Source organism: Chiloscyllium plagiosum, unplaced genomic scaffold (assembly GCF_037043375.1).
Source record: "Chiloscyllium plagiosum isolate Xiang-an unplaced genomic scaffold, Cpla_swu_hap1 HiC_scaffold_36, whole genome shotgun sequence".
Taxonomy (NCBI): domain Eukaryota; kingdom Metazoa; phylum Chordata; class Chondrichthyes; order Orectolobiformes; family Hemiscylliidae; genus Chiloscyllium; species Chiloscyllium plagiosum.
Window position 1 is genome coordinate 30579317 of NW_028270174.1, and position 13924 is coordinate 30593240.

At 43.5% G+C, this 13924-nt stretch overlaps 1 protein-coding gene across 4 annotated transcripts in view; it reads right to left on the reverse strand.

Annotated features, from left to right (window-relative positions):
- LOC122539369 (alpha-1,3-mannosyl-glycoprotein 4-beta-N-acetylglucosaminyltransferase B-like) overlaps window positions 1-13924 on the reverse strand; it is a 251205-nt gene that overhangs the window by 134336 nt on the left and 102945 nt on the right. For all 4 annotated transcript variants that reach the window (XM_043674130.2, XM_043674129.2, XM_043674128.2 and 1 more), the window contains exon 3: window positions 2236-2376. In XM_043674130.2, coding sequence (XP_043530065.1) covers window positions 2236-2376 — 141 coding nt within the window. The remainder of the gene's footprint in view (window positions 1-2235; window positions 2377-13924) is intronic.

The window sequence follows — 13924 nt, forward strand, 5'->3', positions numbered from 1 at the left end:
TCCCAATCATCACCAAACCTTATGGCATTTCTCTGATCCACTTGCAGGACATTTAAGAAGTTGAGACCCACATTTCAGGGAACACGAGCAATTGGAGTTGAAAAGCTGCTGGAAGGACACTCTGCAGAAAGGGCTAGACACTCAGCTCATGGATTAGAGCAGGCTGCATCTCAGGGCTACTCACATACTCTCTTAGCACTCACTCACTCAGCACTTAACTGCACCCTCACAGCATCCCAGCCATGCTTTGCCCAGCCATGCACACTATTAGCACAATCAGACAATTAAGTAGCTTGCCTGGTGGTCTGAGGGACATGTTGGTTCCTCCTGCAGCTGGAGCCATTCGTATTGCCCTGTCTCTTTCTGAAGAAGGGATATCTGGAGTGAGAGCCAAGTTTCCTGTCCCTCTGTCACTTGCCATGCCTTCAGTCCTGAGGACCAATGGCTGAAGCAATGGTACACCTCTCCGGCAGACCCTGAGGGTGTTGGACCTGTATGTCCTTGGATACAAAGGAAAAGACTCACTCCATCAGGTTGAGGAGCCTCATGTTAGACAGCCATCCAACGATCCTGGCTCTTTTGCCCTGTTCAACTCTGTTTTCTCCAGGAATTAGTGAAATGAATGGCTTGAATGAGATGAAAGTGAGTGGCACAACTGTTAGTGTTGATGGAGGTGCGCAAAAGGTGTTGGGGTGTCCCAGAAAAGTGAGTAGGCAGCAGAGAGGACAAAAGCACAGTCAGGGGTGAAGGAGATTGAGGGAGGACAAAAGAGAGTGAAGGAAGATGTTAAAGGTAATAGTGAGAGTGGACAAGCTTGGTGGGGGAGGTAGGAGCAGTAGCTGAGATAAGGTGAGTGAGGTAGCACAGACAGGTCAGTGGTACTTACCCTGGCAGAGTGGAAAAGATCACCAACTTTCCTGCTGCACTGCTGTACATTTCTCTGAACCATGGAGACTGCACTGACCCGGGTGATGAATATAACAAGGCTGCCAGGGGCAGATGCTGTGAGCCTCCTCTACCAGTCAGTCCTCCCAGAAACAGACACCATTCTTCTGCACCAGTCCATCCACCAGATCCCTGCAACATTTCCCCTTCTTCGACATCTTTGAAATGACAGACGGTCCCCGAGCAGGGCAACTTCAGAATGCCAGTGCTCGTCCGGTTGCACATCAGGCTTTCGAAATGTGCCGCAGGTGCCAAAGATGCTAGTTTTCAGAGGCTATCTGATTAGACAGGACTTTTTCTGAGTGGTGCGGTGGAATTAGAACCCAGTAAGAAGGAGCCATAGGAATGAGGTAGGTAGTTAATGAGGTGAGCTTGGTAAGATACGTCGAGAGATCTCATTGGGTCTCATGATGAAAACCTTCATGAAACTCAACTAAATAGACATGGCCAAAAAGAAAAGATACACCTCTATAACATGGCTATTGATGTTCAGAGAAAAAAATCCCCAAGGGCTTCTTTCCCAAATTGGCTATATTTGTGTGCTTATTTTGGCCTGAAGAAAGACAATCTCAGTATAATGTGACTCAGTGACAGCACTCCTGCCCTTGGGTGCAATGGTTAGGGATTCAAGTCCAACTTTAGGGAGACGAAAATAAAATCATGGGTGACATTTCAGTTGCAGTACATAGCAGGGTGCTGCACTGCCAAGGTGCCATTCTTTGATTGAGAGGTTAAGTACACGATATAAACTCACTATTTTGGAGAAGAGTAAGGACGTTGCCCCCACCACCCCCACCTCTTGAGCCAAGTACTGTACGATATTTATCATCCAGCTAAATATTGAAAATTCATTTCACTGCTGTGTTACCTACAACATGGTTACACTGCCTTAATTGGATGTAAATTGCTCTGGGATGACCTGACATCATGAAAGGCACTGTCTGTCTGGAAATGTTTGGCTTTATTTGTTTCCTTTATTGAAAGTACACTTTCTGCCATTCAAAAAATTCAAGGTTTTGATTATCCTGGTCTAGGTGGAAGCAGCAATAAAAACTTGAATGTTTGGAATGAAGATAGAGAGGTTGCTTTTAAAATTTATTGAGAAAAGAGAGGCAGTTTTCAAATGCTGCTCAGTTGTTAAGTATTACAAGAAGATTTAAGAAATATACTGTGGAACCTTTAAACAAAACCATTTAAAGTAACCATTCATATAACACATTAAAGGGAGTACTTTGTTTAAATTCAGGCAATTTGAGGCAGCAGTTTTAGATGTTTTTGATTGTTCCTTACCTCCAGTCCTGCCCTGTCCTATCATTTCTTTTGGTTGAAGGCTGTTTTCATTCAACATCAGATGAGGAAGGTAATAGAAGATATTTGGTTGTTGAACATTATGCTTTCTGGTAAGGTTCAATGCTTTCATCTTCATTATATCTGAAATCAAGGATACCAATATGAAGGGAATATTAACAAATTGCAGTAGCTATGTCAGCTTAACGTAGCAACTTCAGTCAAACCATGCCTCTGGTTGTAGGCTGAGACTTCAATCCTGTATAGAGGTGCTATATTTGCATTAATGCATCCTGAGGCCTGTTCATTGATTTAACTTGGATGAAAAGAAACCTCATTGCACTACTTGACAAGCGCAAGAAATCTTCCTGATGCCTTGCCCAACATTTCTCCTTCAACTATTAATAATTGATCATTCACCTCATGTTTTGTATAAGCAACCTTGCTGTATGAAATGATGAAAGACTATAATTGAAAATCAACCTACTGGCTGTGGAATGCTTTGAGATATCCTGGGAATGTGAAAGATGTGGTATAAGGGTATGTTCTTTCTGCTGACTGCTGCACTTTAATATTTGCCACTAAAGGCTAAACATAAATGACTACTTAAGGCAGGTATGAATAGAGGCCTGATAAGCAAGGAGTGAAAGGTTATTGCCGCCAAATGCGAATGTGAGGTAATCTGATCAGCCATGACCTTACTGAATGGTGGAGCAGGCTTGAGTGGCCTATCTCTGCTTGTGATGTACATGTTCATATGAAATAGCAGTTATCCAATGACAATCCTTAAGGCAGCATTGCTCTCAGGTTAGGCATGTTGTAACACTGGTGCCCAGGTTCCTGAGAGGAGTCAAGCCTGCAAAAACATCAACTTAAGGAGAATCCCAAGGCCTTCTATTCATATATAAGAAGCAGGAGGGTAACTAGAGAAAGGCTTGCTCCTCTAAAGGATAAGGAAGGAAGGTTGTGTGTCGAACCTGAGAAAATGGGTGAGATTCTCAATGATTGTTTTGCATCAGTGTTCACTGAGGAGAGGGACATGATGAATGTTGAGATTAGAGAAAGACGTTTGTTTACTTTGGATCACTTTGACATAAGGAGAGAGGATGTGTTGGGTAGGCTAAAGGACATTAAGATGGACAAACCCCAAAGTCCAGATGGGATCCATCCCAGGTTGCTGAGGGAAACGAGAGAGGAAATAGCTGGGGCTCTGACAGATATTTTGTAGCATCCTTAAACACAGGTGAAGCGCCAGAGGACTGGAGGATTGCTAATGTTGTCCCTTTGTCCAGGAAGGGTTGTAGGGATATTCTAGGTAACCACAGATCAATGGGCCTGACATCAGTGGTGGGAAAGCTGCTGGAGAATGTACTGAAGAATAAAATCTATTTATTTTGGAAACGAATGGGCATATCAAAGATAGGCAACATGGTTTTGTGCGGGGTAGATCGTGCCTTACCAACATATACATGGACTTTAGTAAGGTGTTTGATAAGGTTCGCCATGGTAAATTAATGGAGAAAGTGAAGTCACATGGTGTGCAGGGTGTTCTAGCTAGGTTCATAAAGAACTGGTTGACCAACAGGAGACAAAGAGTAATAGCTGAAGGGAGTTTATCGAAATGGAGAAAGGTGACCAGTAGGTGTTCAACAGGGATCAGTGTTGGAGCCACGCGTTGTTTGTGATTTCCATAAATGATCTGGAAGAGGGCATTGGTGGTCTGATCAGCACATTTGCAGAAGACATGAAGATTGGTGGAGTAGCATAAAGCATAGGGGACTGTCAAAGAATATAGATAAACTGGAGAATTGGGCAGAGACGTGGCAGATGGAGTTCATCATAGAATCCCCACAGTGTGGAAACAGGTCCACACTAACCCTCCGAAGAGTAACTCACCCAGACCCATTCCACTATCCTATTACTCTACATTTACCCCTGACTAATGCATCTAATCTACACACCCCTGAACACTATGGGCAATTTAGTATGGCCAATCCACCATAACCTGCATAACTTTGGATTGTGGGAGGAAACCAGAGCACTTAGAGAAAATCCACACAGAAACGGGGAAAATGTGCAAACTCCACACAGACTGGAGGCTGGAATCGAACCCGGGGCCCTGGCGCTGTGAGGCAGCAGTGCTAAACACTGAGCCACCGTGCCGTCCGTAAAGGGGAAGGATGCATTTTGGAAGGTCTAATTCTAGAGCGAACTATACAGTAAACAGAAGAGCCTTGGGAAAAGTTGGTGAGTAGAGAGATCTGGGAGTTCAGGTCCATTGTACCCTGAAGGTGGCTGCACAGGTGGATAGAATAGTCAGGAAGGCATATGGTAAGCTTGCCTTCATCGGACAGGGTATTGAGTATAAGAGCTGGCAGGTCATTTTAAATTGTACAAGACTTTGCTTCGGCCCCATTTAGCATACTGTGCACAGTTCTGGTCGCCACATTACCAAAAGGATGTGGACGCTTTGGAGAGGGGGCAGAGAAGATTTACGAGGATGTTGCCTGGTATGGAAGGTGCCAGCTATGAAGAGAGGTTGAGTGGGTTAGGATTGTTTTCATTAAAAAAAAGGAGATAGAGGGGGGACCTGATTGAGGTCGACGAAATCATGAAGGGTATAGACAGGGTATATAGAGATAATCTTTTTCTCAGGGTGAGGGATTCAATAACGAGAGGTCACACTTTCAAGGTGAGAGGCGAAAAGTTTAAGGGGGATACACGCGGAAAGTACTTTACACAGAGGGTGGTAGGTGCCTGGAACGTATTGCCAGCAGAGGTAGTAGAGTCAGCCATGGTAGATCCACTTAAGGTGCGTCTGGACAGATGCATGAGTTGGTGGGGAGCAGAGGGATGCAGATCCTTAGGAAATGGGCGATAGGTTTAGACAGTGGATTTGAATCAGCTCTGGCTTGGAGGGCCAAGGTGCCTGTTCCTGGGCTGTACTTTGATGAGAAAAGAGGACGAGTGGAAATGAATTGTGACAGCTGCCAGAAAACCGAGTGCATGATACACTGCCCATAGTTGTACATTGATAAAACAGAATTCCTTCCCAGTCAGACTGTTGCTAGCTGAGGTGAGAGGCCAAATTAATGCAATTTAATAGAAGGGTAGTCTATGGTATCTTGGAATGATGGGGAGGCAAAAATGAAACTGATGGCTACACAAAAAAAACCTGAGCCAATCTGTTTGGCAGTGCACTTCAGCTCCTAATGAGAGCTGTCATCCACCACATTGTTTGCAAAGGTGCCTGCTTTATGCCTGAAAATAAGGCACAATGCCATCCTATTTCTAGGTCTGTAATTCCCAAAGGTTTCTAGTATTTCATTACCAGTAGTCTTAGTTGTGTCTACAATTGACAGGCAAATTGAGTTCTTCAGCCAATGCTGTTTGTATGGAAGCGCTTGCTTTGTTAAGCTCATTTCTGACGATGAAGTCAATCTTGCCTGGCACACGTTCAAAGCTGGTTCTCATTTTGCAGAATGGAAGAGGAACCCAAAAGAACAAAAGAGAAGTACAGAACAGGAACAAGTTGTTCGGCCTTCCAAGACTGTGCTGATCATTGTGCCCAAACTAAACCAAAAAACAAACCTTCTGCCCTTATTTGGTCCATATCCTTCTGTTCCCTCCCTATTCATGTAACCATCCAGTTGCCTCGTAAGTGTCATCAATGTTCCTCCTTCAACCAGATCTTCTGGCAGCACGTTCCAGCTCCTACCACTCTCTGCATGAAAAACCTCCATCGCACATCTCCCTTAAACTTCCACACTCTCACCTTGAACATGCGCACCCTTGTAATTGAAACTTCAACCCTGGGAAAAAACCTCTGACTGTCCACCCTATCTATGCCTCTCATAAAATTGTAGACCTCTATCAGGTCTCCTCTCAGCTGCCATCTTTCTAGTGAAAACAATCCTAATCTTTTTAACCTTACATCGTAGCTAATGCCCTCGAGACCAGGCAACATCCTGGTGAAGCTGCTTTGCACTCTCTCCAAAGCTTCCATGGCTTTCTGGTAGTGTGGCATCCAAAACTGCATACAATACTCCAAATGTGGCCTAACAACGGTTTTATGTAGCTGCAACATGGTTTGTACTCCCTGCCCCGGCCAATGAAAACAAGCATGCCGTATGCCTTCCTAACCACCTTGATCACCTGCATTGCCATTTTTAGGGAACTGTGGACCTGCATGCCCATATCTATCTGTATGTTAATGTTCCTCAGGGTTCTGCCATTTACAGTACAATTCAAGGAGAAAGTGAGGTCTGCAGACGCTGGAGATCAAAGCTGAAACTTTATTGCTGGAACAGCACAGCAGGTCAGGCAGCATCTAGGGAACAGAAAATTCGACGTTTCGGGCACATGCCCTTCCTCAGGAATGAGCAGAGAGTGTTCAGCAGGAGAAGATAAAAGGTAGGGAGGAGGGACTTGGAGGAGGGGCGTTGGAAATGTGATAGGTGGAAAGAGGTCAAGGTGAAGGTGATAGGTTGGAGTAGGGTGGAGGCGGAGAGGTCAAGAAGAAGACTGCAGGTCAGGAAGGCGGTGCCGGGCTGGAGGGATTCGGCTGAGACAAGGTGGGGGGAGGGGGGATGAAGAAACTGGTGAAGTCCAAGTTCATCCCCTGTGGTTGGAGGGTTCCCAGTCGGAAGATAAGACGCTCCTCCTCCGACCGTCGCGTTGTTGTGGTTTGGCGGTGGATGAGTCCAATGACCTGCATATCCTCGGTGGAGTGGGAGGGGGAGTTGAAATGCTGTGCTACAGGGTGATTGGGTTGGTTCGTCCGGGTGGCCCAGAGGTGCTCTCTGAATCGCTCCGCAAGTAGGCGGCCTGTCTCCCCAATATAGAGGAGGCCACACCGGCTGCAGCGGATGCAGTAGATAATGTGGGTGGAGGTGCAGGTGAATCTGTGGCGGATATGGAAGTTTCCTTTGGGGCCTTGGAGAGAAGTGAGGGGGGAGGTGTGGGCACAAGTGTTGCACCTCCTGCGGTTGCAAGGAAAGGTGCCGGGAGTGGAGGTTGGGTTGGTGGGGGGTATGGATCTGACAAGGGAGTCGCGGAGGGAGTGGTCTCTACGGAAAGCTGATAGAGGAGGGGAGGGAAATATATCCTTGGTGGTGGGGTCCGTTTGGAGGTGGCGGAAGTGACGGCGGATGATGCGCTGTACATGGAGATTGGTGGGGTGGTAGGTGAGGACCAGTGGGGTTCTGTCCTTCAAACCAAGGTTTGACCCCCGAAAATGCATCATTTCACATTTGTCTGGATTAAACTCCAGCTGCCGTTTCTGTGTTCAAGTTGCCAATCTATCTATATCCTGTGGTATCTTTTCATAATTGTTGGCACTATCAGCAAGTCCACCAATTTTTGTGTCATCTGCAAACTTAGAAATCAGACCACCCACAATATCCTCCAGATTATTTATATATACTACAAACAACAGAAGACCTAAAACTGATCCCTGTGAAACACTTCTCGTTAACAGTCTCCATTCTGAAAAACACCTTTTCACCTCTACCCTCTGTCTTCTATGACAGTCAGTTTTGTATCTATTTAGGTAAAAACAAGGACTGCAGATTCTGGAAACCAGAGTATAGATTAGAGTGGTGCTGGAAAAGCACAGCAGGTCAGGCAGCATCCGAGGAGCAGGGAAATTGACATTTCGGGCAAAAGCCCTTCATCAGGAATAGAGGCAGGGTGCCTGCAGAGTGAAGAGATAAATGAGAGGGGGGTATGGGGGTGGGGAGAAAGTAGCATAGAGTACAATAGGTGAATGGGGGTGGGGATGGAGGTGACAGGTCAGAGAGGAGGGTGGAGTGGATAGGTGGAAAGGAAGATAGGCAGGTAGGACAGGTTATGAGGGTGGTGCTGAGCTGGAAGATTGGAGCTGGGGTGAGGTGGGGAAGGGGAAATGAGGAAACTGGTGAAATCCACATTGATGCCCTGAGGTTGAAGTGTTCCAAGGTGGAAGATGAGGCGTTCTTCCTCCAGGTGTCGGGTGGTGAGGGAGCTCTATCTAGCCAGCCCACCCCAAATCCCATGTTATTTTAGTTTTTGTATGAATGTGCCATGTGGGACTTTATCAAATACCTTACTAAAGTCCACATAAACCACATTCCCTCATCAATTATCTTTGTCACCTCTTCAAAAACTTCAGTCAGGTTGGTGAAATATTTGCTGAAGCCCCAGTTATTTCTTCCCTTGCCTCTTGCAGTAACCTGGAATAGATCCATCTGGCCCTGGGGACTTGTCTACTTTACCGCAACTTAGGATACCCAAAACGTTCTCCTTCAATACATTGACATTCTCTGGAGTATTCACACACATCCCTGACCTCAACAGCAATTCATGTCCTTCTCCTTGAATACCAATACAAAGTACTCATTTAAGATCTCTCCCACTTCCTATGGCTCCACACATAACTTCCCTCCATTGTCCTTGAGTGGGCATACTTTTTCCTTTGCTACCCTCTTTCTTCTAATATATGCATAAAAAGCCTTGGGATTCTCCTTGACTCTGTTTGCTAAAGACAATTCATGACCCTTTTCAGCCTTCCTAATTCCGCACTTAAATTCCTTCTTAATTTTCCCAGTTGCTTGTGCTGCCTTTAGTTTTAGTGGATCTTCCTGACTTTCAGGCATAGGTAAACCAGCAAGTGTACTTTGAGGTTGTGTACAACTGCATGAGACCCAGATGTCAGGAACCAACAGTATCTATGATGGTACTGAGCCTAAAAGACCCCAAAAAGCTCATTGATTAAGGAAGATTTCTCATTCTTTCCTTCATTCCATTTTCTTTAGTATAAAAACCACTTAGCTGCTAAGTGTTTACGGCTTCAGGTGCAAATCAGAAAGTATCATTTATCTTAAAAAACAGACTATTTGTGTCACACAATCGAAGACATAACTGTTTCCTTCCTGTGTTGGAACAGTTTTAACCAAGGGCTTGCAAGGCACCTGTTTTTGTTAATCACCTCCGGCTACATCGTGGCAGTTTGACATCTCAAATTCAACACCAAGCATTACAGGTACATTTCCACTTTTGGAGAGATAAAGCATCACTGCAGCTGGCAATGATGAGCGGTCTGGGGCCATGCCTTGCCACAGATGAACCCTTGCATTTTCCCAAGTTTAATTGTGAAAAGTTAACTCAGTCAAGATATCTCTAAGACTAATTATGGCTATAATGGGAGATATCAATCCTAACAATAAAACATGTTCACGCAGAGAAAAACATTATTTTTACAGGCTTTTTGGCAGAACAGGCCTTTTAGATACAAATTGTTACAGTCAGAAGTTTATATAACTATCATTTGACTCTCAAGACATCTATCTGTTGTAGCTACCTTAGATTTAGTCGATCACAACATGGTTACTGTTGCTGACTGATTCTGAATATTTTAGTATGTTGATAGGAGGAAATGTTTCATAGGAAAAGAGTGAAATCTAGTGACATATAGGCATAATAGCAGGTTTAATTTCTCAAAATAATAGAAGGGATTTAATGTATGTGAGACGAATGGAAAGCATAAGTGGGGCTAGATAACTTCAACATCAATCTCTTTGTAACTTCATAAATGTTAGCAGATTGTATCTACCTTATCTTACTAAGTCATGAGAACTTCCTTGTAATTTAATTTCTTTTCTTCTTGTATTACTTTCTTTTATCACTGTAATAGCCTCTTGTTTTGCAGCACCAGAGGTTGAATTTAAAAAAGATTACTGACATTATTTAGACTGTCCAACCCGAAATAATGATTCAAATACAGGAAGATTTGGAATATATTAGCTTGCTGGTCACCTTTTGAAAAGTCCAAACTTAATTACAGACATAATAGGGAGCAGATAAGACATGGTATTATATAGCTTCAGTCTTAATTCTTTTTGGGTCAAGCTAAAATTTCTTGCACTGTTGAGACATAATAATTTTTAAAGAATACTCCTTTTAGAAATCAGATTTTTGAAGTTTTGGTTTTCGTCTGTAGTTTAGGGACATTAACGGGTGACAGGTTATCTGTGCTCACGCCTTCCCAAGAGTGGAACCTGAAGTAGGCTGCACTTCTGCTCTCGTTAAGAATGATTGAGGACTCTGGGTCCGGACTCAATGGAGATTGAGAGGGGATCTCATTGAAGCTTACAGAATACTGAGAAGCCTGAATAGAGTAGTCGAGGAGAAGGAGGAGAGACTAAGACTGACAGCACAGCCTCTGAGTGAAAGGATGACTCTGAAATGGAGATGAGGAGGAACTTCTTCAGCCAGAGGGTGGTTAATCTGTGGAACTTATAGCCACAGAAGGCCATGGAGGCTAAGTCATTGAATATATTTAAAACAGAGGTAGATAGGTTCTTGATTAGTAAGTGGATCAAAGCTTACATGGAGAAGGCAGAAAAATGAGGTTGACAAACACATTTGCCATGATTCAATGGTAGAGCAAAGTCAGTGGGCTAAATGGCCTCATTCTGCTCCTATAGCTTATAGTCTTATGGTTGGGAACCAATTTCCTCATAATTCTATTTAAAATTCAAATTGTTAGTGATGTACACTGGAGGCAATCATGCACTTGGAGCAAGTATTTATTGATGGATCCTGCTGTCAGCTTTGGCTGGGACCTGATAAAGGTCTGGGAGGCGAGGGTTACTCAAAGTCATGAGTCACAAATTTCCCTCGGAAATGAATGCATGCTGTTTGCACAAGGACTTGTTCAAGCAGTGGTGGATAGTTTGTTTTGTGGAGATTTGGCTGGAATGGGTTATTTTGTGGGCTAGTGGCCCACTGTCAAGATTGGGGGCTTTTCCCTGCCAGCAACTTGTATGGTTGTTGGTTAGTTCCCATGTTGGGGCTGTGGGTGAATGGGGAGAAGCCATCAGGTCTCCATAGGCTCACAAGTTGTTTCTGTTCTCTGTAGTACCAGCCAATTGAAGCCTGAAGAAAACTAACCGACTTTTCTTTCTGCAATTGCTGTCAGCTGTGACTTCTAATTGATAAGTCAGCATTATTTTATAAGTTGGAACCAGTCACCCTGTGCCTTCTGCAACCAAGTGAAAGCAAAGAGAAGATTGCCTATTTATATGTGTGTATAAGGACTATTTATTTGTAATAAATTGTCATTCTTGCAAAGTACAAAAACCTGGTCCATGTTTCTTGTTCACCTGGGTCTACAAGTCCAGTAAATTGGAGAATTCTGCATACTTTTTAAAATCTTTAACCTTTGTGATGACTCCAGGATTAGCAGAGCTTGATTTTTAGCAATGCTATCCCAGTGAGGTGAAATAATAGCAAGTTTACTGCACAATGCCACAGATTTCGGTGACACCTTATGGAGACAGCCTCAATGGTCTCTGGCATTGCCTTTCTAACATCTGCAGTTGTTAGTTCCTGTCCAAAGGATGTGGCAACCTGTTTTTATAATGGCTTCGCTAAATGACTACATCCTGACCAGCCTCTCCTGCTGGTGCTGCTATGTTGCAGCCTCTGGTGTTGACTTATGACAACTCTTCCTCTGTCACACCTATGGTCCTGCTCTTGACCCCCATCCTCTGTCCTCCTGTGTAACCCTCTTCCACTCCTCCATGTTACGGATCCTATTCCACCCTCCATGGCCTACTCACCCCTGACTCCATGCAAGTTGCCATTCTCCTGCTCACCACCCTTATAGATTCTAACAAAGTAAATTTCTAACCTCAGACATAATTACACAATGCTGACTGTTGTCCACCTTTAAATGAGTGTGAACTTGGTGTTATGAGAGTCACATGTGCTGCTGGTGTAATCTTGAAAGTAGGACATAATTTTAATATTGTTAGTCTTCTTGGCATACAAATGCATTACAAGAGTAAATATGCACTGGATAGTGAGAAACCTGATCTACCATTAACTTAATCTCTGCAACTCAACCCGACATAAGGAAACGAACATTTTGGTTCCCACCTAACTAAATTACTCTGAATGCTACACTTCTCATCAGTACAGGCTGCATTAAGTACTGAACAATGTTACCAATGGGATTTCAGCAGTAAAATATTATTGACAAAATATTCTTCCTTACAAATGTTTATGGTACCACAGCAAAATTGACAATGGGCTAATTAATTTTGTACAATCACTTAGAGAAATAATTATCTTAACAAAAACACATCTTCCAACATTGCACTAATCCTCTGCCAACTCTTAATGATCAATTCACACCCCACCATGGACTTCAGCAGTTCATAAAGATATTTTGCCATCATTTCTCAACGTTAATTAGCGATGGGCAGCACATGCGAGCTTAGCCATCAGCCCCCAATCCTGTGAATAAATATGTTTTAAAATTTGGGTTACGTTAGGGAAGTATACTATTCACACATCGGGAGGACAATCAAATAATAAAGTGCTATGAAACTTAATAATTCATTGAGAGTAGGAATCTTGAAACATGTTTTAAGATCACCAAAGGAACAATGTGTACCAGATTAAGTATGACTAACAAACCAGAACATTCTAACAGAAGATGAACCTCTGAGGAATAGAAACCATAATGTGATCAAGGGTGTTATTGGGTTTGATAACAAGAAGGGAAATTCTCAAGTTAGGATTACAAGTTTCAGTGAAATAATATTGAAGGGAGGTGCATGAATTAACTGCCAGTAAATGGGATCAAATGAAATGGTTCAACACTTCTTGGAATGTAATACAGACCCTCAAACAGTAATTGAAGGAGATAGAAAAGTTAAATAGGTAGCAATAATAGTATTTAAAACAGAATTTCAACAACCGTAATATTAAATGGGATAAAATCAGATTAAAGCTATAAAGGGTGTGGAATTATTGAAATGCTTTCAGAGCTTTTATTTTGGTTGATCTGTAGCTGGAGGAGAAAGTGAGGTCTGCAGATGCTGGAGATCAGAGCTGAAAATGTGTTGCTGGAAAAGCGCAGCAGGTCAGGCAGCATCCAAGGAACAGGAGAATCAACGTTTCGGGCATAAGCCCTTCTTCATAGCTGGGCTATGATTTGCTCAGAGTGGCATGAAAACAGCTAATTGTAGATAAGACAACACTAGAACAGGAGGAGGTATTCAGACAGGATATAGGGAGGGTTCCACTTAGAAAAAAAGTGCAACTCTCAAATCTAGGTCAATAGGAACATCAAAGAGCATACAGAGTAAGGTAAGTCAAAGCCAATGACACTTAGAATTGTAGAAAGCTGAAAGGAACATAAGAAGTTTAGGGCTGAAATTAAAAAAGACAAAATTAGGAAAGGAGGCTGTCTGAAAAGTGAAGACACAGGAGGATGTGTGTGCGGGTGTGAGTGTGGGGGCTGTATGGGTGTGTGTATGTGAGAGAGTGTGTGTATGAGAGAGGGTCTGCGTGAGTGTGTGTATATGAGAGGGTGTACAGCTAGTGGGGTCACCTATTCACTATGAACTCAAGATCCCGGTTGAGTCCATCCCCAGTGATTCTGAACTTGGCTATCAGCCTCTGCTCGGCCACTCCGTGTTGTTGCGTATCCCAAAGTCCGCCTTGGAGGATGGTCACCTGAAGATCCGAAACCGAATGCCCCGACGGCTAAAGTGTTCCCCGACTGGGAGGGAATACCCGTGTCTGGCGATTGTTGTGCGGGTAATATTTTATAACTTCCTATGTTGGAAATAGAACTAGTCTGACTGAAGATTGGAATACAGACAGATTTTAATCCCACACCTTTAATGCATTGTCTGAG